This window comes from Polyodon spathula, chromosome 16, assembly GCF_017654505.1.
Source record: "Polyodon spathula isolate WHYD16114869_AA chromosome 16, ASM1765450v1, whole genome shotgun sequence".
Lineage (NCBI taxonomy): Eukaryota > Metazoa > Chordata > Actinopteri > Acipenseriformes > Polyodontidae > Polyodon > Polyodon spathula.
In genome coordinates this window covers 27,332,051-27,356,063 of record NC_054549.1, presented here as the reverse complement: position 1 = coordinate 27,356,063, position 24,013 = coordinate 27,332,051, and the positions used below count along the sequence as shown (strand labels likewise).

Genomic DNA, 24,013 nt, shown 5'->3' with positions numbered 1-24,013 from the left:
ATGATTAAGGAAAAGCTTTGCATAGTTACAAGATGGTAGGATGGTCCCAAGACTAAGTAGGAGACCAGCTGCCAAGATTTGAATATTGTAAAACTTTCAGACCAAAGAAAAAAAAAACCTTCTTCAAAGTACTTCAAAGACTTTATTTGGAATCAAAGTAGTACTAAAATAAACTTAAGGTATCTAGGTAAAAAAGAACAGGAAAGACAGATGGTTGGGGTTAAACCGCAAGGAAAGGCAATTTCCAGACTTTGTTGCTGTTATATGTTTGATGGTAATGTTGTTTATAAAAACAGGTTTCAGGGAAATTAAGTAGCATATTAACCTAAATAATGTAATGCTAGGCTACTAGATGCAAGATTAAATATACCTTTAGGGTACTCCTGACTACCTTAAATACAAAATAAACTAGTATATTGAAACTAGAAAAAGAAAAAACATTTGAACATCTTGCTAATACTAAATCCTATTAAGAGATGTTATCAATAAAACAAATAATTATTTTGACATAACACTATATATATATATATATATATATATATATATATATATATATATATATACACACACACACACACACACACACACACACACACACACACACACAAACACACAAACTATATATAATTGTCTCTGGCTCTTTCTTGTTGAAATATAAATTGGTACCTTTGCCAAATATTGTTTTTAATGTGTTTCGTGAACATTATAATATTAAGTACCATTTAAAAGGTGACTTTGTGATGTCTTTGTTGTGAATTAACTTTGTTTTTGGAGATTAAAAAAAAATAAATCTTTACTGCCCATCAAACCGACATTGACTTTGTATCTTAAGGGGGGGAACAAAAGATGCAGGTCATACAGGAGGGACACCAGCATGTGATTTTACTTTTCCAAGGAAGATCAAGCATGTAGAACTCCGTCACTGGGACTCTGAAGCAGAGATGTACTGAAACTCAGACTCGAGAGTGCCAAAGAGAATTGAAATAATCACTAGAGTGGATGTACATTCCCTGATCCGGTCTATCCAGATCAAAGCCAAGACATTCAGCCCTCAAAGGAGATTTCTACAGATCTGTACAGATTCCCCTGGATGCAGAGAGAACACTAAAAGAATCTGATTCGAGAATGCCAACAGAGACTGAGGTATTGAGAGACTCACTTGGGGCGCCATGACATTTTTCAGTACTTTTTGGACTCAATTTACATTTTCTCTTCAGGAGGGATAAATAATGAGATGGTAGATTATTATACTGAATCAATAGTTTACTCTGCAAATGTTAATGGTACTTTGTGTTCGTTTTTTTTTTTTTAATCATATTTGTTATTTTACTGGAACTTACAAAAACAAACAAGTCACAAACGAGAGTTTAAGGTGCTTTAATATTGCCAGATATGTGTAACACCAACAAAATCTTTAGATGTAGTGTAAGCATTTCTATATATTTACAGTTTCTCTAAATAGCTAAAGGAATCATTGGCAGCAGAAAAGTACACAGAAGCATAATCCGAAGCTACAGAATCTCCTTTACACTAAAGAACTTCATAAGAAAAGATTAAGCTTATAGAGAACATCAGAACACATGTTTACTGTTGATAGAAGACCATGAAGCAAGATAATAATGTACACCCAAGTATTGGCACATGAAAATGAGGGTGGCTTAAAAATACACAGATGTGAACTGGGAGCCCTGTATTTACACAATACATCTATTTTCCCTTGGCGTTATCATTTTTTTCAATCTATCCTTTTGTGCCTCCAGGTTGCTGCCCTAAACGGTTACTTGAGATGACCTTAAATGTTAAAAATTTCACCAATGGCCAGCCACTGGTTTTAAGCTGGTTGAGCGATTTGTGCATTTTTGTCCAGTCGATCATGTCTGATAGCAACCCCCCCATTTTAAAAAAACTTTTTCGTCATACATGATCATTTATCCCATACTGTATGAAAATGGAGGAAAGTATTAAAGTACATAGAGCTAACAAAATAATTCTAGTACACTTTACCTAATGCGAATGACTCATAAGTTGTGTATCTGTATAAAAGATGCACATTATTGTGAACACTCATTATATTCTTCTATGGATTGGTTTTGGAAACTACAAATGTACTCAATGTATTGATACCAACTTCCACTAATATTATATATATATATATATATATTATATATATATATATATATATATATATATATATATATATATAAGTTTCGACTTTAAACTTGACATTTGAAACTAAAAAGCAATGCAAGGGCACAGTAGGCCATTTATGACATTCCTTTGTTAATTATAATTGCTTTACCCTTATTTCTTCAAAACTAAACATGCTAATTTCCTCTCTAATCCCCAGTCCTGAACACTCACCAACCTCTCTCTCTTATGTTGTCTGTTTATTACAGAGCTATTGTATCTTGGTTTAATTGACAGCAAACCTTGTTCTCAGCCATTGTGCTGTTGCTGTAGTTACTGTTTTTCAAACCCAGGATACCGCAGCAGCTGACAAAAGCTGCTGACCAAACATTGAGAAAATGAAATACGATTGGAATTAAATAAATAGACAATTTAGCTGTCCATATTTCGTATAGGCAGAGGCGAGGTCAGTCGCTTATTCTTTTAGTCTTGACCGCTAACAGTGCTATGCATGAGATTCTTTTTGGAAGTCTAAAATAAATTTTTTAGTGTGTGACCAACCTGTCCCAACAAGCAAAATATATATAGTTTATATGTCATTGCTGTTAAGCATTGTTTAACTCTGCAGAGACATTAGAATATAAAGTGCCGACATTAGAATATATGGTCGGCACCTCTTTTTGGAAAAATCTTTGCTGTGCACGAATGCCCTCAAGATTATATATTTTTTAATGGCCTAAAAAGCTTCACTGTAAATCTTGTCTCCAATAAGGATGTCTCTCAGAAATAATAGGCAAGGTAAAAACAGACAGCACTGGGTTTACCTCGTATCAACTGTCATCAATTATTTTCCCAGTCAGATTGAAGGGACATTGTTTTAGCGACTTTGCTGTCAAACTGAATTTGTAGGATTCTATCCTCAGCTCTCTGCGGTTCATTCATTTATTCATTCAGCCTGTTAATCTAGTTGTTTTATTGTGGTTACTGCATTGACCCTTATACTATGTTTTATTTTACGACGTGGAATTAAATCTTCAACTCTGAGGGTAGGATCAAATAAAAAGGAAACATGTTTGCACTACAGCACAAAAGCCCGTATTTTGTAAAAACAAAACCCAGCCTGGGGATTAGCAAAACCTACTATATCCAGTTGAATTGAATTGCTGGTGTTTTGTAGGTGCACATAAACCCAAAACTGGAGAGTATGTAGACGCACTTGTTAAAGTATTGAAATGTAGTTGTTAAAACAAAATGTTTTGGTAAGCAATTCTCATAGCAACATTTTATACAGCATATTCATTTTAGATGGTTGCTGCATGAAAAAGGATGTATGGAATATAAAGAATTCAATCAATGGAGAATGTCCAACCATGTCACAGATAACAGGTTTGTTTACTTAGGTAACAATGATACATTATTTATGCATATATTGGTTAAAAGAAGTATAGGTCATACAATTAAGTAACACTGCAGATTCTTCATTGTCTCTAGATTTCTTATGCTGACAGTTAGTTTTTACATAGAAAATATCATTTTAAACAATGTTATCTCTACTTTCGTGGAGAAACACCATTCATTCTTGGTACATTTAAACAAGCTACAGCTTTTTGGCATTAAAAGTAAACAAGTTCATTATTGTGGCAACAAAAGGCAAGTGAAGCATTTATGTTAACAAAACGTGACATATACAGTGGCACCAAAAACGATTCAGACAGTTAACCAATGTTACAATATCCATAGCTTCATATCGCATATTAAAGTTCACTTGTCGAAATAAATAAATAAATTACCCAATTCTAATACTATTACACCAGGTGCTGGCTGTAGAAATAGACAGACACATGATTCAATTAGGACTAGTTTTTTTAGCACGAAGGTTCTTTAAACAACTGTTGAAGAAGGTCATCAAAACTGTTAGAATATTTTTTGTTTCAATATTTTTACGATGCATATTGAATCCAATTATGTTTTTCAAGTATATTCTTTAATATTATACATTATTAACAGTAAGTACCTGATAAGAGGTCTAGTTATTAGTTGTGAAGCATAATATATGGAACTACTGATATTGTATTGAAACGACAGAGGTGCCCAAATGTATTTAGCAGCTCAAAATAAAGCAAAGTATGACATGTGGATGTCTATATTCTTATATATAAACAATTCTCAATACTTTTCAATAAGGCTAAGAACTGTATTGGAATTCATGATTTAAAATTATAATGCAAAATATTAAGAACATTACTCACTCTTTTCAGTGCAAGCTTTATCATGTGTGCTTTTTAATTATAATTGCATAATTGTAAATGATCAAATTATGCAATTGGTTATCTTCGTTTTTTTCACATTCATTTTTGGCTCCATGATTTCAAATCCAGATGAAAAAATAGTGCTAATACTTTTGTGCACCATTATAAAAAAAAAAAAAAATCAAAACAATGGAAAATGAGGAAACAATGGCACCTAGTGGAGAACCTAATATATGCACTGTCTTTCAACCCTTTAGGTGCTACTATTGGACTGGCGGTGTGTTTTTTTATTTTTTATAGCTGGTAAGGGATGAAGTTCAACAAGGAATGTTACCCTCAAATCAGAGCGATCAAAACCCAGGCATTTCGTATTGCACCTTAGTGTATTTTACTTACCTTTTATTAGGGGAATGCACCCCTCTGTGTTCATGCCTTTCCCCGACTCATTGATTATTTAGCGACATCAACTTAGAAATAGCCTGTATTCTCTCTTACACCAAACAAAACGAAATAAAACCATAAATATTATGAAATCCAGCCAAGTATTTGTCTGGCTAATCTAATTAACAATCAGCAAGGGGCCTTTTAAAATCATAATTTATTTTGTGTCATGTGGTATTCTGCGACATAGTGGCAGCCAATTTGAGTTTCTAATTATTTTTATGAACTCTGTCCATAAATAAAAGGAAAAAATTTACCTGTTTATTGTGAAAACAACATAAAAAACACAAGCTTATTCTTAATGTTATAATCGTCTGGAGCTGCATTTACAGCACATCACATTCTCTATGAAGAAGACAATATGGCCATGCTACATGAAACCAAGTACATCCTGGAATTCCAAATGTCCAGAAGCAGAATATATTTTAAAGCGTATGGATTGTTTTTGAGGTTATGCTAATTCTTAGTTTGACTTGCTATTTTAATTTTCTTTGACATTCAAATTATTCCCCAGGGTAACCATGAAATATATGTTGATTTTGATTACATTTTTTAACACTGGGGTAAAAACATCAAGGTTCTTGGTCTATAGCCCACACATATCTCCAGTGAGGAATGAAATGCACAAAATTGAGGTTGTAAATATGAGTACAAAGTCACAGCTTCAACACCTGCAGGGGTATTAAGATTAAAAAGGGCTACAATACTAGACTTTGTATTCAATTGCTGAATTGCTCTAAAGAAACTGCTCGAGAATATACACCCAGGGAAATCTTCCCAATATAAAGCAAAGCCTTGTGGGAAGAGTAGACACAAATTCATATGGCAGAACTGTGCCACTGGGGTGCATATCATGCAATAACAAGGAGGAGAGAAAACATGTATTTGTTCTATAGCTTTGTTACAAATGGGCAGGCAAAAGCTTCAGGCAAAGCTGTGAACTGCAAGCAGACTGAAAGGAGTGTTAACCAGGGGTTTAATTCATTTGCTTGGTTTTTCAAGTCAAATTTGAGAGATTTTTCAAAGTACAGCAGATGAAGTAGATCAAAACCACTGTTTTTTCCTGGTATCTAATAGCTTCCTGTGTGATATGTCACATGGCCTGAATTGACTCCACTCACGACAAACTGAGCTATAGCACAGGAAGTGATTTTGTAACAGGAAGAGGCAGCACCGTTTACTTCTATAGCTTGACAAGAAACTTAAAACATAAAAAAAAGTTAAGAATGAGAGGCAGCCATCAACACTTCTGATTTCTAGCAGCTCATTGATCCTAGAACCGGTCTAGTCAGTTCTTAAAGAATATAAAATCAGAAGAATATAAAGTTGTCTTTGACTTATGTTCTTGTATTTGAAATATCTGTATATTCAAAATTCTAGTATAAAATTTTAAAAGAAGAAAAGGGACAGCAGTGATAATACAGATTTGTAAGCCTTGGTTATGGAGCATCTCTGGCTATCATCAATTACTGCTGCTTGTTTTATGGGTGATTTTCTTTTTTAACACAATTGTTTAGTTGTTCCAGAAGTCATTTCACTGCCCACCGGTCTTAGGAGAACTCAACCTGGAGAACAAAAAATTGCTACCAATTGAAATCTACAATTTCTATTTAAAATATCCTGCTGGATGGTCTTCATCACTGTTTTTTTAACAACCCCAATGCATTTATATAGTGTACCTCTTCTTTAATGCATGACCACAGGCACCTGAATGCATTGCTGTGTGAGCTTAAACCTGTTTTGAGTGTGTGTGTGTATCAAGTTAAACTTTATAAACATCCAACATTAAAAAAAAGATCTGAAATAAATTACATTTTAAAGTAACACTAGATTATGAGGGTAAAATAGGCAAAGAACCTGTGAAGCAAAGTAAGCAGAAGGGTCTTCTGCCTCTTGTGGTGATCATCCAATGAATCTGCATCCTAATCCATGGAGAACCATGTTGATTCATTGCCTCCAAAAATTGCCTTGAACTTCATGAAGACTTAAAGTTTATTTAACACCCATATGCCAACATCTGGAAGAAAACGCATGATCCACCTGTGCCTATTTATAAATAGTCTCAATTCTGAAACATTCACAGACTGTATCGGAAACTATTGTGCCCCTCTGCTCCAAAAACATTTTTTTAGTGTTTTACGAAAAGATCAGGAATGCATAAATGTAGATGTGCTGTACAAAACATGCGTTGCATACTCTGATTTTGTTACAAGTATGATGCTTCGTTGAGTGCAGCCTCGGATGACTTGGGAGCCCAAGATGTGAAGGAAGAAATGAAACTGCCTTCTTGCATGCTTTGCTTGGTGTGGAGGTATGGTCTTGGATCCAAGTGTGGTTCTGTTCCTAGAATTGGGTGGATAAGAATGACGGTGCTGTAGGCAATTATAGAGCCGGCCACTCACACTCCAGCTCAGATCCTCGTGTGCAGCTGATTGGAGGAAGGCAGGGATGGGCGGGGCTCGATGCCACGAGATTTCATAAACGACAGTAACTGTTCGGGAATCTCTGCTAACACATCCTTTGCAAGCCTGGCCATGCTTAATACTTGGTTTCCAGAGCGGTCAATGTAATCTCGGAATGGCACAAACTAGGAGGGAATTAAAACACACAATAGCTTTTTAAAAGATCAAAACTAATATAATGTAAACCATATGATATATATATATATATATATATATATATATATATATATATATATATATATATATATATATATATATATATAGTTTTTATAAAGAAACTAAAAGCCATACATTTTAGCAATGGAGACACAGGAACATCTGAGACACACTAATAAAAGGGTTTACAGTATTCATTTTAAAATCTTGATTTGCTTGCAGTATTGTTCGCTAGTCAATTCTTACATTCTCAGTTATATATCTTTGGGGATTGTGCTGCAGCATCAGAGACTTTTCAAAGTGAAGACAATCAATTATAAATTAAAAGGTCAACTGCACACTGCAATGGAAGCAAAGAAATTAAATGTAAATTTAAGTTAATACTTTAATACTTTAAATCTTTAATGGGAATTAAGGCTTTCCAGAGTACCCATTAAAATACATTTCTGTGTACTATCTATCTAACCCTAAACTTGTAGAAATGTATTTTCATAGTAAAAATTATGGGGTGCATTAGTAACAAGTATGTTTTTTTTTTTTACTTTTTACTCCTGTATATGGTCATATTTATAATGAATACTTGTTTCAAGAACTCAACACATCCCTAATGAAAATCTTAATTGATGACAAAACTATCAAGATGCTTATCACTGTCCAATAAGAGCTTTTATACCTGTACAATGTCTCGTTCTGCAAAGCGCCCCCTGGATGAGACCCGAACTTCATCTCCATCCAGTTCCTCCATTGCTACAGAGAAGAACAAGAAAATATTAATGTAGCAGTGGTAACAATATGGGATTTTGGAATCTTTGTGTAGAAATTTGGTTACTCTTCCCAAATACTCTTAAACGGAAATCCAGTGGTTCTGAATTAAAGAGCAATGGTAATTTAAAGGCAGCTGTAGTAATACAAAATAGTATCATAATGGTATGAACCAACACGCACTGGTAATCCATTGCAGTAGCATGGTACCATCGGTTCCAGACAGTGCCACTGTATCAAGACCACAATGTTAATGATGTTGTCTGTTAGTGGTTCTGCTTATGATTCTTCAGGGTAATACACTGGTATTAATTGTATCCCAATGATATTTTAATATATGAAAGATTAGGAGGAAAAAAAACATTAAAACATGACCCAAGAAAATATTCTCTCATGTCACATCTATATATGGTATATGGGTTAAAAAAAAGTAGTAAAGAATTATATATGTCGAGAGTTATTTTTGGGCAGCAAAAATCCATCCAGCTGTTTTAGAGCAATCTTTACAACAGTATTTGGTAAAAACAGCAATCAGTAATTCAATCTCTTTGGCCACCAAGCAGTTGTTTGAAAGATGCACAGGTCAGCAACCAATTTCCCTTAGGATGTTTGTAATGCCAGAGAAATGTGTAGTCATTACTGCTCTGTGATACAGCAGATGCAATTAATTTAGCAGTGGTGGTGGAGCATACAAGCACCCCACTCAGTGGGAGAAAATAATTACAGGTTGCTGACACAAATTATGTACTAAACCTACTAACGCCATTAAAACTGAACATTAATATATATATATATATCATGAATTCATGGTGATTGCTGAAAGGTTAACAGCAGTGACACATTAGATGAAGTAATAGATTATTTTAGGTTGAAAAATCCATTTTTAAACCATGAGCTATTAGCTGTCAGATAAATGTAATTTTCACTTGTATATAATTAATTATCTGTTGGTCTCTAAGTACAGACTGCTAATTGGGGTTAAAGTTGAACATTGAGCTACCACTGCTTCCCCATCAATGGAAACACAATGGATGCGCACAGAGAACCAGGAGGCACTGGAAGCATGGTACTACAATACATTACCACTGTGTGTGGGTTCATATCATTGGAATTCTACCAATGCCATACTATTGCAGCTGCCCTTGTGAAGGCATTGCCCATTAGTAAACAAATGCATTGGCATTGAAGATAATTTGGAGTGGGGATACAATCTTTATTGCATTGTTCTCAAACAGCACATTGACATACTGAATTGACTCAGACGGTCTGTAGAGTTCTGCTGAAGCCGTCTCTGTTATTTTACTTAAATTTAAATAAAATACTATAACACCAGTCTCAAATATAAAGAAGAAAAACTATGGAATGGGTGCCTAAACCATTACAAGTAGCAGTCTTCAGGATTATGTTGGTAATAGTTGCTACAGGACGTGCCCCAATAATCACCCAAGCCATAGTTATCATGGTAAGGAGGACCAGAAGCACAGACACCAGCTGTTCCTGAGTCCTGAAATGATCAGCCGTCTCCCTGCTTCTTCTTTATTTATGTCATCAGGCTAAACTGGCAACCAATTAACCAATTTAGCTTGACCACATTCTCACAGTTTAAGCTCTCTTCCAATCAGGGCAGAATAAATCCATTCTCACATGGCTAGTTTGCGTGCCTGTTGGACTGGAACTAGATATACAAGTACACTAATAAAGGGACTTGAACTAGAATCCCTGCCCTAATACAAACATACAAGATGTATTTTATAAAAACCACACACCAAATATATTCAGTGCAAGGCATCCACCATAAACGTATGACAAAAATAAAATAACCCGTAAGTTAATGATGTGAATAAGGTTGACTGTCACAGAACACACATAAGACATGTAGTTATACTGCCTCTGTATTTATGGTGGAATCTAAGCATCTGTTTAAAAAACAAACAAACAATAGTCTTCACTGTCCATGCTTCAGTTCAACTGAAATCCCTTGTTATGATTTTGGACATGACTTAGTCATGTGTGATAGTGAGGTCAATCGCCACTGCAAGAATACCAAGGGAGTAATTATCTTGCGGTTTCTTGCTTTTTCAGATTTGCATCATCACCCTATATAACTAATTTTGCTTCATAAAGTCAAATGAAACCTGCTGAATAATGTTACATTAACATATTGAATTACATACAATTTACAGTTTTCCATATACTGTACTACAGTGTATAAAATAAATCAAATTGAAAAAATTGACAATGTAAAATCTAACATGAAATACTGTACTACAAATATGATTTCTGGCAGACTTTTGTGGTATAATTTTGTAGTTTATTACATGATGTTAAGTAAAATATGTAAATTAAGTTCATATATATATATATATATATATATATATATATATATATATATATAAATTAACTTTTGTCTATAGCTGTATGCTTTATTTATTCATATTTTACAAAAAAATATATAGTCATTGTAATATGGAATTTAATTCTATCAGTTGTTCAATATTGTTATAAGGGATACCTATTAGAGTGTTCTATTCATCAATATAGTAAGAGACATTGCAGAAAATGCATTTTGTGTAGCAGACCAATCAATCTTGTCTTTAAACATTAAAGGGGAAAAAAAAGTTATCTCATAATCAATAATAATGTTGACTTCTTTGTTACTATCGTAACAAGAACCCATCTCTTACTACTTTAAATGCTGACATTTTTAATAGTTTTAATGCATACTAGCTATAGCAACATCTTTATCTACAGTCTCTGCACTAAAGGAATTTACCAACAGTGCTTATACAGTGCTCAGAATAGCTGGGTTATACCTCCCATTTGCCCTGAACTATATTTTTATACATGTGTTCTGTCTTAACTGCAAATGTATTCCATGCTAAACCCCAGCCTGCTGTTTCCTGTGGCATAGACAGAAGCCAAGGCCTCCCCAAGTCAAGAGGATGCAAGTTCAAATAGACATGTGAAAAGGGTTTCGAGTCCCAGACCACAGAACTACATTCAACCAACCAGGAATCTCCAGAGACCTGTGGTATCATTGATTCTGTGTGTCAACCGAAGAATGCTAGGTTTTGAAGTGTGTGATACAACCTTTTTTAAAAGTTTACAGCTATAAATTTGCATGGTCATTTTGCAATTTTACCATCATGAGTATACCATTTACAATGGTTTGCCATTTTTTATTTTTTTTAGTGTGTCTTGTATTATTAATGCTATTTAATGTGTGTGTGTGTGTGTGTGTATATATATATTCATATGAGCTTAACATGCAGCCTACAGCACTCAGTATTCCCAGGTGGTCTCCCATCCAAGTACTAACCAAGCCCAACATTGCTTTGCTTAAGCATTGCATGGTAAGTTCAATTTGAAGAGCTTTTTGCAGTCAGAGATATTGCCCAGGGGTCACTACAAGGAAGTAGCTCTTCTTGACCCCCCCTATTTAATGTAGATGACATAGCTGAAAGTTGAGTAAAAGCTCAAATCAGAAGGTGGAAAGCACTTTCTTATGTTATACATTCATAGAATAATTTACCTGATGAAGTAACATTTAAAAAGACTTAGGCTTGGATACAATTCTCCTTTAGGGAGTCACTATAAAGAGTGGATGCATAGATGTACCATACAACAAAATCATAGTGAGACCCTGTAAAAAGAAACATTATCGCTGGGATGTGCTGGGTGTCATGATTTTGCCAAGAGATTAAGGAACCTTTCAAATCTATCACAGCCACACTTTTGTAGTCCACTTGAAAGGATGTTCTTTAATTTTATGGATTTCAAAGCGTTACGTAAAATGCAATTTTTTTTTTTTTTTTAAAACACTTAAAAAAATAAAAATTATATAAAATGCTGATGAATCTTTAATAATTCTGGAAAAAAAAATGTATAAAAAATAAATGGGACAAAATCCCACTCTCGCAACACTTAAATGAACTATTAAATGAGCAATCTGTGGATGAATGTGACCAGACATACCTTTCAGTTATACACTTTGCTTAAGCCATGGGCATATGGCTACATTGGCTTAAAGACTGTTTAATATTTAAATCAGCTACAACTTAATCAACCCATGACTGTATATGACTGCTGATCTACTGTGTGTGCAAGCTCTTCCATGGAGCTCCTGTGCAGTTCTCTACATTAGCTGGGTGTAATATTGGTGTACATGGACAAACAAAATGTCAAAATAAATCATTTCTGTGTTTACTGCATTTCTATGCCAAAAATGAATTCTAGCATCCTTGTTGTAACGGAATCTAACCAGGGAAAGGACAATGGATTTCAAAGCCTCTTCACACATTTCCATTCTAAGTTCCTGACAGAGAAGCTGCCACGCTAATCTAAAGAGACATTTCACTTAAGCATCGCAATTGAGTGGATTAAGCCAATTAATGAGCTTGCTGGTTTTGAAACCTAGCGTTTTCGTGAATGCACCATCAGAAATTGCCACGAAAGGAAAAATACCCTTCAGTCAAGTCTCCATGGTTGTTTCATCTCATTGCCAGATTGAACATTACAGAGCCCTGCCCTACCTCAAGCTGAAGTGATTGAACAGAGCCCCCTCGCTGCCACATGGATCTGTATCCCGTGAATAAACAGAGCAGATTCTCCCAGGGTTGCATGCAGCAGATGGTCTGCTTCGGGACGGAAGGTACCCTGGGTTTCCTTTGGGAGGCCCCGACTTTGCATACCACCTTTCCCTTCTCCCCTCCCTCCCTCTCTGCCAAGACCCAAGGCAGCACCAAGTCAGTATCATAGCAACCAAAGCCACGTGAAGCTGCAGCCCAACAATCACAGTCAGCTGATGTTGGTATTCTGTTCATCCTTCTGTGCACTCATCACTTACCATCACTGTTGGTTATCCAGTTTGTTTACATTCCTCATGGCAAGTTTAATTTGCAGGCACATAGGCTTAGCCCCCTTTCTTGCCCCCTATCATTTTGCAAACTAAACTGGCATTCTGCTGGGAAGGGCACTGTGAGGGGTGACACTAGTAGGCACAATGAGAGCTTCCCTTCACATATCTGCAAGTGCTCCTCACCTGACCACCTCTGTTGTGCACCATCAAACTGTACTGTACTGAAGTTTGTGGTGGTTTTATTTTATGGATCAATTTGAGACACCAAACTCATTGATATAGTGGTAAGTATAAAGTGCAAAGAAACAGAAATAAACAACCACTGTGAGAGTGACTGCTTGACCAGTGACTGCACAAAAACAACAATCCACACAAGCAACCAGAGTTTGCATTTTAGTCACAAAGATCATCCTCTCTCCATCAGGGCATGCAAATGAGTGTGTCAAATCTGTCCCATCGCTGGCACAGATAATCATTTGAATTCCTCCCATTTCTTAATGACAAGTTATTCAGATGCGGTTCCCCGGCTCTGTCAGTTGATCAAAGGAGCAGCACTTGGAGCGAGTGCCCATAAACAGAGATATTTATAAATTTACAGAAGCCAGCTCTTCATGATAGGTCCCTCCGAGATGTGAGATCTAGTTATGTAGGGATGATAGTGACTTTAAAAACATCTAGCAGAGGACTCAAGTATTTCCCAACCAATGATTACAACTAAGAACCGTGGTGTCAGTCACAAGAAGTTAGTTATTATTAGTAAAACACTTCTCTAGGTTTACCTTGCTACTAATTAGACTCACCTGTCAGACTCGAATTAAGAGCTCTGATTATATCCAACTTAGTTAATTTGGCATTAACAGAAATACTTTGTGCATGCTGTAAACTACCCCAACCCACGCTTGAAAACATTTAACATTTTCATTGCCAAATACTAGGAACCTTGTGACACTCTGTTGCCTCTTATATTGTTAAAAGTACAAAATTTACCAAAAATGTCCATAAATCAGGTCTATTCCACCTATTTTTCAATCGTGTGGTGGTTCAATGGAGGAGTAGTCTATCTAGTCATCAGCGACAGTGGAAACAATTGATAGAAATAGTGGCACATTGAAATACTATTGTCATTACAGTCATTGAAATATAGCCTGGCTTGTGTATCAATTGTTGCTACACAACAGGTGGGTTCAAAAAGCTTTACCCAGAGAGTACACAGTATTAGGAAGTGTACAGGGCAGATGGTATTTGTTAACAAGTCTCACTCAGATTTCTGTCTCCCCAACAATAAAAGTCAACCCCAGTCAATAAACAGGAACCCTAATAGATCAAATGCAAACATGCATTAATTCAAGCCTGTAACCTAATGGACAGGATTGGAAACCCCTAGGTTAGATTAATTTAATAGACCACAGCATCTGGTTGGTTAAAGCAGGGCATCTCAAACTCGGTCCTGGGGACCCCCTGTGGCTGCTGGTCTTCATTCCATTTTTACTTCTTTTCTGCTCCTGAACAGTATTTCAAGTTAGCTATAACATTTTATAAGTAACTTGAACTGCAACTGTTTAAAGCTGAAAACAAGTAAAAGGTCTAATTAAGCAAATTATTTGTTCAATTAATGGTCTAGTTCAGTAATTGAGAGCTCAGTTGGAATGAAAACCAGCAGCCACAGGGGGTCCCCAGGACCGAGTTTGAGAAGCCCTGGGTTAAAGGAATGATAACCACTTGGAAACATAATAAAAGAGACTGTGGAAATGATGCTATGCTAATAAGAGGCAAGAAAAATTAAAGCTGTGGGCGTTTGTGGCGGACTGTCCCATCCCTTTATGTTTATAAGTGTTTTATGTTGTATGTAGGGTGTTAATGTTGGTGTTTATGTATAAAATGTCACGTCACCCCTGCAAAGCCATCCTGTTCACAGTTGGTGTCAGAAATGGGACAACAGCGCCTCCTAGCATCAGACCAGGAGTGTTTTTTTGTTTGGAAAAAAAAAAAATGGGGAAAAACGGCCGGAGAAAGCAGCAACCTCCCCAGCAGTCAGAGCAGGTGCTCTGGTTTAAGATGACTGCATCCAGGGAAATTCCTGATGAGGACCTGGATGCATTTGTGGAGGCCTGGGAGTGCAAATGCTACGGCCATGGAGGGGCTGACTGTTTTCACTCACTCAGGGTTATGTGTTCAGGAAGTGGAGAATGGGTGAGAGAGAGGAGAGTAATTTAAATATAAACAAATGCTACTCGTGCGAGGGGACTCACACAATACTTGTTGGGTTCGTCCACTTTGTTTGTTTGTCGGTCTATTTACTTTGGCCAACGAGTCCTTTATTTTCAGTTGTGTGTTTTGTTTAACTCTTTTGTTTATTATTATTATTTACAATAAAACTCACCACCATTCATCAGTGTTTGGAGTCTATTTCTGGTCTGACGTCACCCCTGCAGAGCCATCCTGTTCACAGCATTACATATTGAAAACAAACAGACTACCAGTAAGCAACTTTACACAAGCTGATGGCCCTGTGCTGACAGATAGTTCTAGCTCACACAAGCACTAGTTCCAAAATAAGAAAGAAAAAGGCTAGGCCCTATGGGAACAGGAGCATACATTATCCCTGACTCTCTCTTAATTGCTGTCTGGTATTATGTTTATTTTATTGCCTGATGACTTGGAAAAAGATTTCAGGGAGACCAAACAAGTTGGCTGTCAAACTGGGAAGAAGCACACTCCTGCAGCTGCCTCTGCCATTCGGAAACTGATAATATCTCACATATATGCTCTCCAAATCAATGACAAACAGTCCAATAGCAACATCTCTTTTGTACTGAGTCGCTGTCAGTTGTCTAGACAAAAAACAGCACTGAGTGAGATAGATTGAACACACAAGAATTTCACATCAACAATATAAGGAAATTCAATTGTGTATAGAAAAAAACATGATTTTTGATTTTCTACAGTTCGATATATTGCAAATCAACCGTCCAAAAATAAAACAGAACAGAAATCAGAAACACATGCCAATAAACTGTCATGAGAGATAGGGACCAATATAGGCAGTCAGATTGACACTGATTCAGTGTGACCACTGTGCAAGGGTGTTCAATTGTTCTGGAGGAATACACAGTGCTCAATGATTACTGCATCTAATTCCTTCAGAGAAGTCAGAGTACAAACCAAGGGCAGTTATGGCAAGGCTGTTAATGAGGAGACCACATTGCTCTGCCTACATTACAGAAAGGACATTGCAGCACTGAAGAGCAACCAGATGAAACTCAGGTTCAAGATGAAGTTCTGAAGATAAGCTGAGGGGACTGTTTAGCCTAGAACTAAGAAGGAGGAAGGAGAGACCTGATTGAAGGTTTTACAATCACACAAGAAGTTGACGAAGTTAATCCTAGTCACTACGTCAATCACAGCACAGAGACCAGTACTAGAGGACACATTACAGACAGACTTAGTACAAAGAGTGAGAGTTACTTTAGTGTGGTGAGTGTCTAGTGTCAGCAAGCCTGTTGCCGCTCACTGGGATCCTTCAAGAGCTGAGTAGACGAAGTTCTGGGATGAATCAGTGACTAGGAACCAGACCAGCACTGATGGGCTGAATATCCTCTTTATTTGAAACAGTCTTTGATACAAAAACAGTGCCACCTGAACAACCAGTTCTCTATCAAAGTCTGTTACTGAATACATCGCTGGACTCTCTTGAGCTGCATTGTCTCATCATACAGGTTTCCAAAAGCTGCAGAGTTATGCCTAAATAAATTGGCCTTTTTAACATAAAACTTTATAGAGCTGACTCTTTCGTTGTAATTTGGTTGTCTGGTAGACACTTTTATATTGCTGATAAAGTTATTCTACAACAAATAAAAAGGATAAAGGATAGTTTTTCTGTAGACAGCTGTTGAATGGTACATTAGCTTTCCACAGCAGCTGATAAATGGAGACCTGCTTAAGCTTTAGGCTAGGTAGAGCTCTCTGTCTCAGGGCAGGTCTGTCTATGACTGGAACACTTGATTTAATTGTGTTTCCATCAGGCAGCTGCACCTAAAAAAACATTTGATGTATTTAGCTATCCCCACCTCGGTGAGTATGAAAATGAACACTGGACTGCATTTTTGAGTTACTAGCCCATGAGGTACACTGCAAAAGAAAATGCATTGTTACAGGAATTAGGCATATGCAGATATTTCACAGTGGCTGGCAGTAGTAACACTCTGGTAAGAAGTCTCTAACATGACTGGGTTTGCTTCAGTTCCACACACAGTTGAAAATTGTACAATACACCGAGGAATATAATTGACTAAAATGCCATTAAATAACCAGATTGAACTTGATGAAGAAACAGTGTTTTCAGCTGGAAAAACTATTGCACTGTGATATCATGCACAGCAGATTAAAGCAAAGAAACAAAATAAAAATGCACAATTAAGGCACATTGAATATTGTTCAAACAGAGGCAGAGAGTGTAAACTTAATTGCTGTACACATTCTTTCAGCACTAGAGTGTACTGTGCAACTTACAGTAGAGATGTTTCTCTTCTAAATTGGCCTTTGATGCAATAATTGTCCTGAATAACTCTCAACTAAAGTCCAATGCAGTCTGTCTAAACTATTCTGGCCAATCAAAACCCATAAACCCGTAAAGGCAGTGTCAAATTCAATCAAGTTTACACTTATAGGAGTGAGTCTCCATAGCAACACTCACCAGCATCCAGTGAGATGGTAAAACTCCAAATATGCTTCCCCGAATAAAGAAGAACAAAAATAAATGTTGGGCTTTTGAATGTTAACTACGTGAAGTCTCAGTTCATAACATTCATAGCGCCCTAGAGTTTATAACTTAAATATCCCATAGACAACAAGTATTAACCATTGATATAGAAAGGCCACCTACCAATATTAATCCCTGTTGAATCCCTGTGACTTTTTTGTTCTTGCTGTATATAAGAAATACCCTTTCTATAAGAAAACTTCCGAATTGATGTCTACTCACCATCAAACTCTGCTGGGCCGACCCCAATGATTATGATGGACATTGGAAGAGAGGCAGCCTGCATAGATTAAAATGGGATACTCAGTCATAAATCAGGCATTACCAAAAGGCAAACAATGAATTACACATCAGTGGTATATTAAATCATACAAAACAGAAAGAAGCAGTATAGCACCCCTACCTTCCCCTTCACAAGATTGACTAACTGATTACCATATTCCTTCGAATTTGAGATGCTCTACCACAATTCTCTGCTTTTCAAAAATAGCCTGCATTTAAATTCGAGTCAAGTATAGTGATGTGCGTATTAAAATCACCAACAAAAGACGTGACGAACCGAGTACACAAACCGCAACGTGACTGATTGCCGAGAAAGGACAATAAAGGTGTCTGCCCGAATACACAAGCAGCATAGTGACTTACAGGCGGCCTTTTTCAAGAAGAGTCATTAGCTTCATGAAATTTGAAGAGAAGCTTTTGCAATTTCAGCATTTCTAACAAACAGGACCAGCTTGGATAAATCGTAAATGCTGATCAGACCCCTGTATTTTTTGACATGCCAAGCAATACCACAGTTCACAAATAGGGAGAAAAACAGGTGTAAGTAATCACGACTAGAAATGAGAAGCAGCACATATGTAATGCTCTGTGTGATAGCAGACGGCTACAAACTGCCTCCATATGCATAACTGAGGTTGTGTCTCTGTAAATGCATATTTATTTTCTGTTTTGTTTTTTCCTCAAAATGAGTGTGGGAAATTTGGAAATTTAAATTAGAAGGAATACGGTAATTAAAAAATAATAGGAAAGTGCAAAGGCATTTTATGGAACAATTAACTAGCAAGAAACAACTTTTAGGCATATATATATATATATATATATATATATATATATATATATATATATATATATATATATATATATATATATACACACATACACACACACACACACACACACACACCACACACACACACACACACACCACACACACACACACACACAAATATCAGCTTTCAAAGTACATTGCAGTGCAAGTAAGGCTAAATTTTGAAATAATTCAGTATACAGACCCCACAGAATATAACTAGCTACATCTGTGGGATACTGCAGATGAGGAATTGCTAAGAAACAAGTAACACATGTGTCAGATTGGGTTAGTTCTGCTTGGTACAATACTTTCAAAACTGGACCTTCAGCACTTGCATTTGTGTTCACACTGGCTAACACATTCTTAAAAGGTCAAATACTTTATATATCTGTTTTATAAAAATCTTATCTAATTAATATTCTATTCTGTATGTTCTTTCAAAGACAGTCGCTTCATTTGTGGGACAGATGGTTTGGAGTTCTGCTCTGATGCCAGTTGATTGTTCATTAAAACGAGAGGAGTTCTAAATAGCAGGTTGTATAAAGAATGTTCTTCAAATATGCTCCACAGATTCAAAGTAACACTCACCCAGTAATTAAGCCTATGGTAGATGATCAGCCAGCAAGAAGGTAAAATGACCTGCACTTTCTTAAACTTTATTCAAATAAATATGTAGTTCTACAACCGGTTCCTTATTTAAAAAACTGTGCACCTCAAACTAAAACGATAGTCACTACTCTGAACTAATGTACCTGGTAATTAATTTTGCACGGAGGTTACACTCAACATATTGTAGAGTCCTATTCTTGGCAAAATGAAAACTGATGGCTGAACTGAATGGACATTGGCAATATCAGGCATGTGCTCGAACGAGGTTCCCAAACTGGGGGCTGGAGACCTCTGTGGGGCTGCGAGATGGTTTTAGGGGGGCCATTTTAATGTCGATCAGTATTTACCATGCTTACTATCGTCGTATAATATGGTACGAATGATACGGTATATATCTATATATATATATTATACTATCTATATATATATATATATATATATATATATATATATATATATATAATATATATACAATGGGTTACCAATGGTATCTGAAATATAAAGAAAATAATTCTGTAGTGAAAATAACCACTAGGGGCATCTGTTCTTGCCCCTCTGATTTTGTATAGTGATACTTCATGTTAGCCTGTTTCTGGTAGACTGAATGATGACAATATTATTGCTGTTATGAGCATTCATTGACATTGCTTCCCCAGACCTCAGATCAATACATACATTAGCTGACTTACATTAACAATGGCTTCCTTCGTCTGCAGCATATCAGAGATGACACCGTCTGTGATCATCAACAGGACAAAATACTGCGAGCCATCCGTCACGTTAGCAGCTGATCTGCATTGAATCAGAAGTCAGTTGAACATTTTAATGCATAACTTTGAATTCAATCATTTCTCATCCATATTACTATTCAAATACTACTTTTTAATCCATTTTAATTCATTACATACTTTCAAAATTAATATATGGCTCAGGGTTAAAAAAAAAAAGTGTGTCCACATATATGTTCATTTATGTTATACAGTAGTAAGGATCATCCTTCTATTCATTTGAATGGGCTATGTAATATCTCAGGTAGTTATCTCAGGACATCACCATGGTTATCTTTAAACCTACTTCTGTTAGTTGTATTTCATTTCAAATTTCTTTATAGCCATTGTATATCTGCAACATGGCAAAATAAGCAATGTTGCACAACAGAGTGTGTGTCATTGTGGGATATCGTTGCTTCTCGGGTTGGTTGAAGACACTTGGCTTTGCCTTGTGACTCACAATGGACCCCTGACCATATCCCATAACGACACACACACTGTTGTGCTGTATCTCTTAATTGGACAATACCCATGATAGAACTGATTCTTTATGAGACTGCATACATACTATGCCCCTGTGGTAAACTGTAAATTATTCTTTACTCTAAAAAACTCTAATTTGGTAACAATTAAAAGTGACTTCTTGTGCAGGAGCTTCACAATTGTTCTGTGACTTGGCCATATTACAGGCTACTCAATTAACTCACTGAACCCAAAACGCAGGCAAGTAGAACAAACAGCATTAGTAGGTATACAGTCCAGTACAGCTCAACAGTTTATAGCTGTGGCCAAAAGTTTTGCATCACCTAGAATTTTAGGATAGAGACATTAAAAAAAAAAAAAGAAACAACTATATGAACATAATTTAGATATTTTATTTAACATCATGAAATCAAAGGAACAAAATAATACTGACATTGCAAAAGTCTACCAGAAGCCATCATCATAGTATTTCATGTTAGATTTAGAAATGTCAATTAAAGTGGCATGTAATACAGTATGTTAACGTAACGTTATTCAGCAGGTTGCATTTGACTTTATGAAGAGACAATTTTTTTTATGCTATAGGGTAATGCAAAGCTTTGGCCATAGCTGTAGAATGCAAATGGACTTCATGGAACAGGTGGTAAATAAGAGCGCATGTACAGTTAACAGCAACCGGAGAGACCGCAAGAGAGTGCCTCCAGTTAGGAATTAACTAACTAACCTTCCCAGTGGGCAGGACAATGGCCTGTCCCCTGGAACAGAACTGGGGAGACCAGTTATGGCCATTTCACCTTTCAAAACACTGGAGCCCTCAAGGGCCCTGTTCATATAAAGACTGTTTATTTCTGTGAGTGAGAAATCCATTTTTAAACACCCTTACACAAGATGTGCAACCGTGTCACCCTTTTCCCTGGGATTTACTGCTGCTACCTGCAATCCAGTCCATGCTTTATCTGTGGCATATATGTCACTATTTAACCACTGTGTATAAGATCTTTATTTCTTGCTACTGCTTGATATGCATACATACTATCTTGGTCATTAATGCCTTGTGACTAGTTTCAATTACTTAGGAAATCCATATTTGTGAGTGACATCTTCTGTAATCCTTGATTAATAAAATCTCAGGTAGTTTAACACAGGTTTACAAAATGAAATGCTGTCTTCTACAAAATCGATACATCTTTTATTCAAGGCAGCCAAACATGCAATACACGTACATGTACTACAATAGCAACAATGTTTATTTTCAGTTTTCTTATGCCTTTTAAAATCAGTGTCATTTATTTTCATCAAACTACACTGAACTGGGACTCTCAGCCCAAGTTAGGATTGCAGGCTGGTAGAAATAAATCTCTCAAATCACTTCAATGGATTATATGAGTCACTGAGGGCCAAATATGCAATGAATTGTGAAAATGGAAACATACAGTACAGACAAATTACGGAAACAAAAAATGATTTACAGCTAGATTAGGGTTGGGATTATATCACTCATTTTCCCTTGGTATCTCGGAATAGATAAATAGTGGAAACATTTTAATGAGCAATTATGCTGTATGCATAAGTATGCTGGTAGAGGCTTTGCTTCCCTAGACATACATAGGCTGTGGAGGTTCTCAATCCTTTTCAGAGGTAGCGCACCTTGGTGTTGAGGGATTTCCCATGCAACCAGCATGGGAACACTACAGACTATACTACTATGGTGAAGCATTTAGAAATACTAAAAGAGACAAATTCAATAAATTAAATAACAAAGTTAGACGAGAAGTCTGTTTTGGTTGGTTTATAAAGGGGTAAAAGACTAGAACATAAGAACATAAGAAAGTTTACAAACGAGATGAGGCCATTCAGCCCATCTTGCTCATTTGGTTGTTGGTAGCTTATTGATCCCAGAATCGCATTGAGCAGGTTCTTGAAGGATCCTAGGGTGTCAGTTTCAACAACATTACAATACTAGCTGAAATCTAGACTTGCACACACACACACACACATATACTGTATATTTAACCTTGGAATCAGTGGTCAATGGTTTTAAAAATTTTTCTATATATATATTATATATATATATATATATATATATATATATCTGATATATATATGGGTGTGTGGTATGATTGTACATAGATATATATATATAATATATATATATACATATATATATCTCTATTATATATATATATATATTATTACATAAGAGGACCTTGTGGAAAACCCATTTTCCACTTTGGGTAAAACCAGTATTACTTTATTATTATTATTATTATTATTATTATTATTATTAAGAACTAAAAAAGTTGAACCTAAAACAGCAAAAAAAAAAAAAAAAAAAAAAAGTTTAGGCCAGTTTATGTGTTGCACAATATAACAAGAGTCAGAAGGTTTGACTGAAAATAGAAGTCCAATAATTGAGTGCTTTTGACTCAGATTTATCATTTAAACCAGAACGCCTTTAGCTATATAATTTCCGACAGCACTGGCCATTTAGATAACCAGCACTTAATCCATATCAGCACTTCCATTACTGGAATTCAAAGCCACATAGCAGAGGAAGACCAGGAGCACAAGAATCCCATAAAGAGGACAATCAGGGGAAGATTGGAGCCCTGGCACCGCTGATTACATATCTACCAGCCAAGAGGCTGTTAACGAGATCTGGCTCGGGAGCTCAGTGCTCTGCTTCAGATGAATACGTTTTGTGTGTGGTGTCATTTCTCGTGCAGTTTCGGCCACATGTACCACAAAATGAACCATAGCAAGTAAGTGCAATTCCCTTGTTATTTTGCCCATTTTGTTCCAGAAACCAAAGATATTTTTCTGGTCAGAAAAAATGAGGTCAGTTTTTTGTTGTTTTGAATTATGACAGATGGCCTGCAATCCTGAAGCGTCAAGCGAGTACCTGTTATAGTATGTGAACATACAGTGCATTATTCAAGAGATATCCTACTTAACAGATGAACACACTGACTAGGTTTAAGGCAGTTTCTCCTATTACAATATTTCACTGTTTTACAGGTAACAGAACTAAACCTGAACCTATGGATGCTCTAGGTAGGAACAAATAATTACAGTAGAACCTATCACATCCAATCGTGTAAGACACGATACCCTTTATTAATGGAGGGACCTCTGGCACGTTTGCACATGGTGCTACCAACTGAACGGTACAGGTGGAAACTGATAAATGCACATTTTATTATGGGTCTAAAACTGTAAATTCAGCTCTTAGCAGGAAAAAATA

The 24,013-nt window shown here is 36.2% G+C and overlaps 1 protein-coding gene across 1 annotated transcript in view; it reads right to left on the bottom strand.

Moving 5' to 3' along the window:
* Positions 1-6,926: 6,926 nt before the first annotated feature.
* The window catches only part of LOC121328998 (copine-9-like), a 105,328-nt gene continuing 88,241 nt past the window's right edge, over positions 6,927-24,013 (bottom strand). The window contains exons 16-19 of the mRNA XM_041274160.1: positions 20,206-20,308; positions 18,037-18,094; positions 8,109-8,182; positions 6,927-7,404 (exon numbers count right to left, since the gene is read on the bottom strand). Of these exons, the coding sequence (XP_041130094.1) occupies positions 7,228-7,404; positions 8,109-8,182; positions 18,037-18,094; positions 20,206-20,308 (412 nt within the window). The 3' untranslated portion in view covers positions 6,927-7,227. The remainder of the gene's footprint in view (positions 7,405-8,108; positions 8,183-18,036; positions 18,095-20,205; positions 20,309-24,013) is intronic.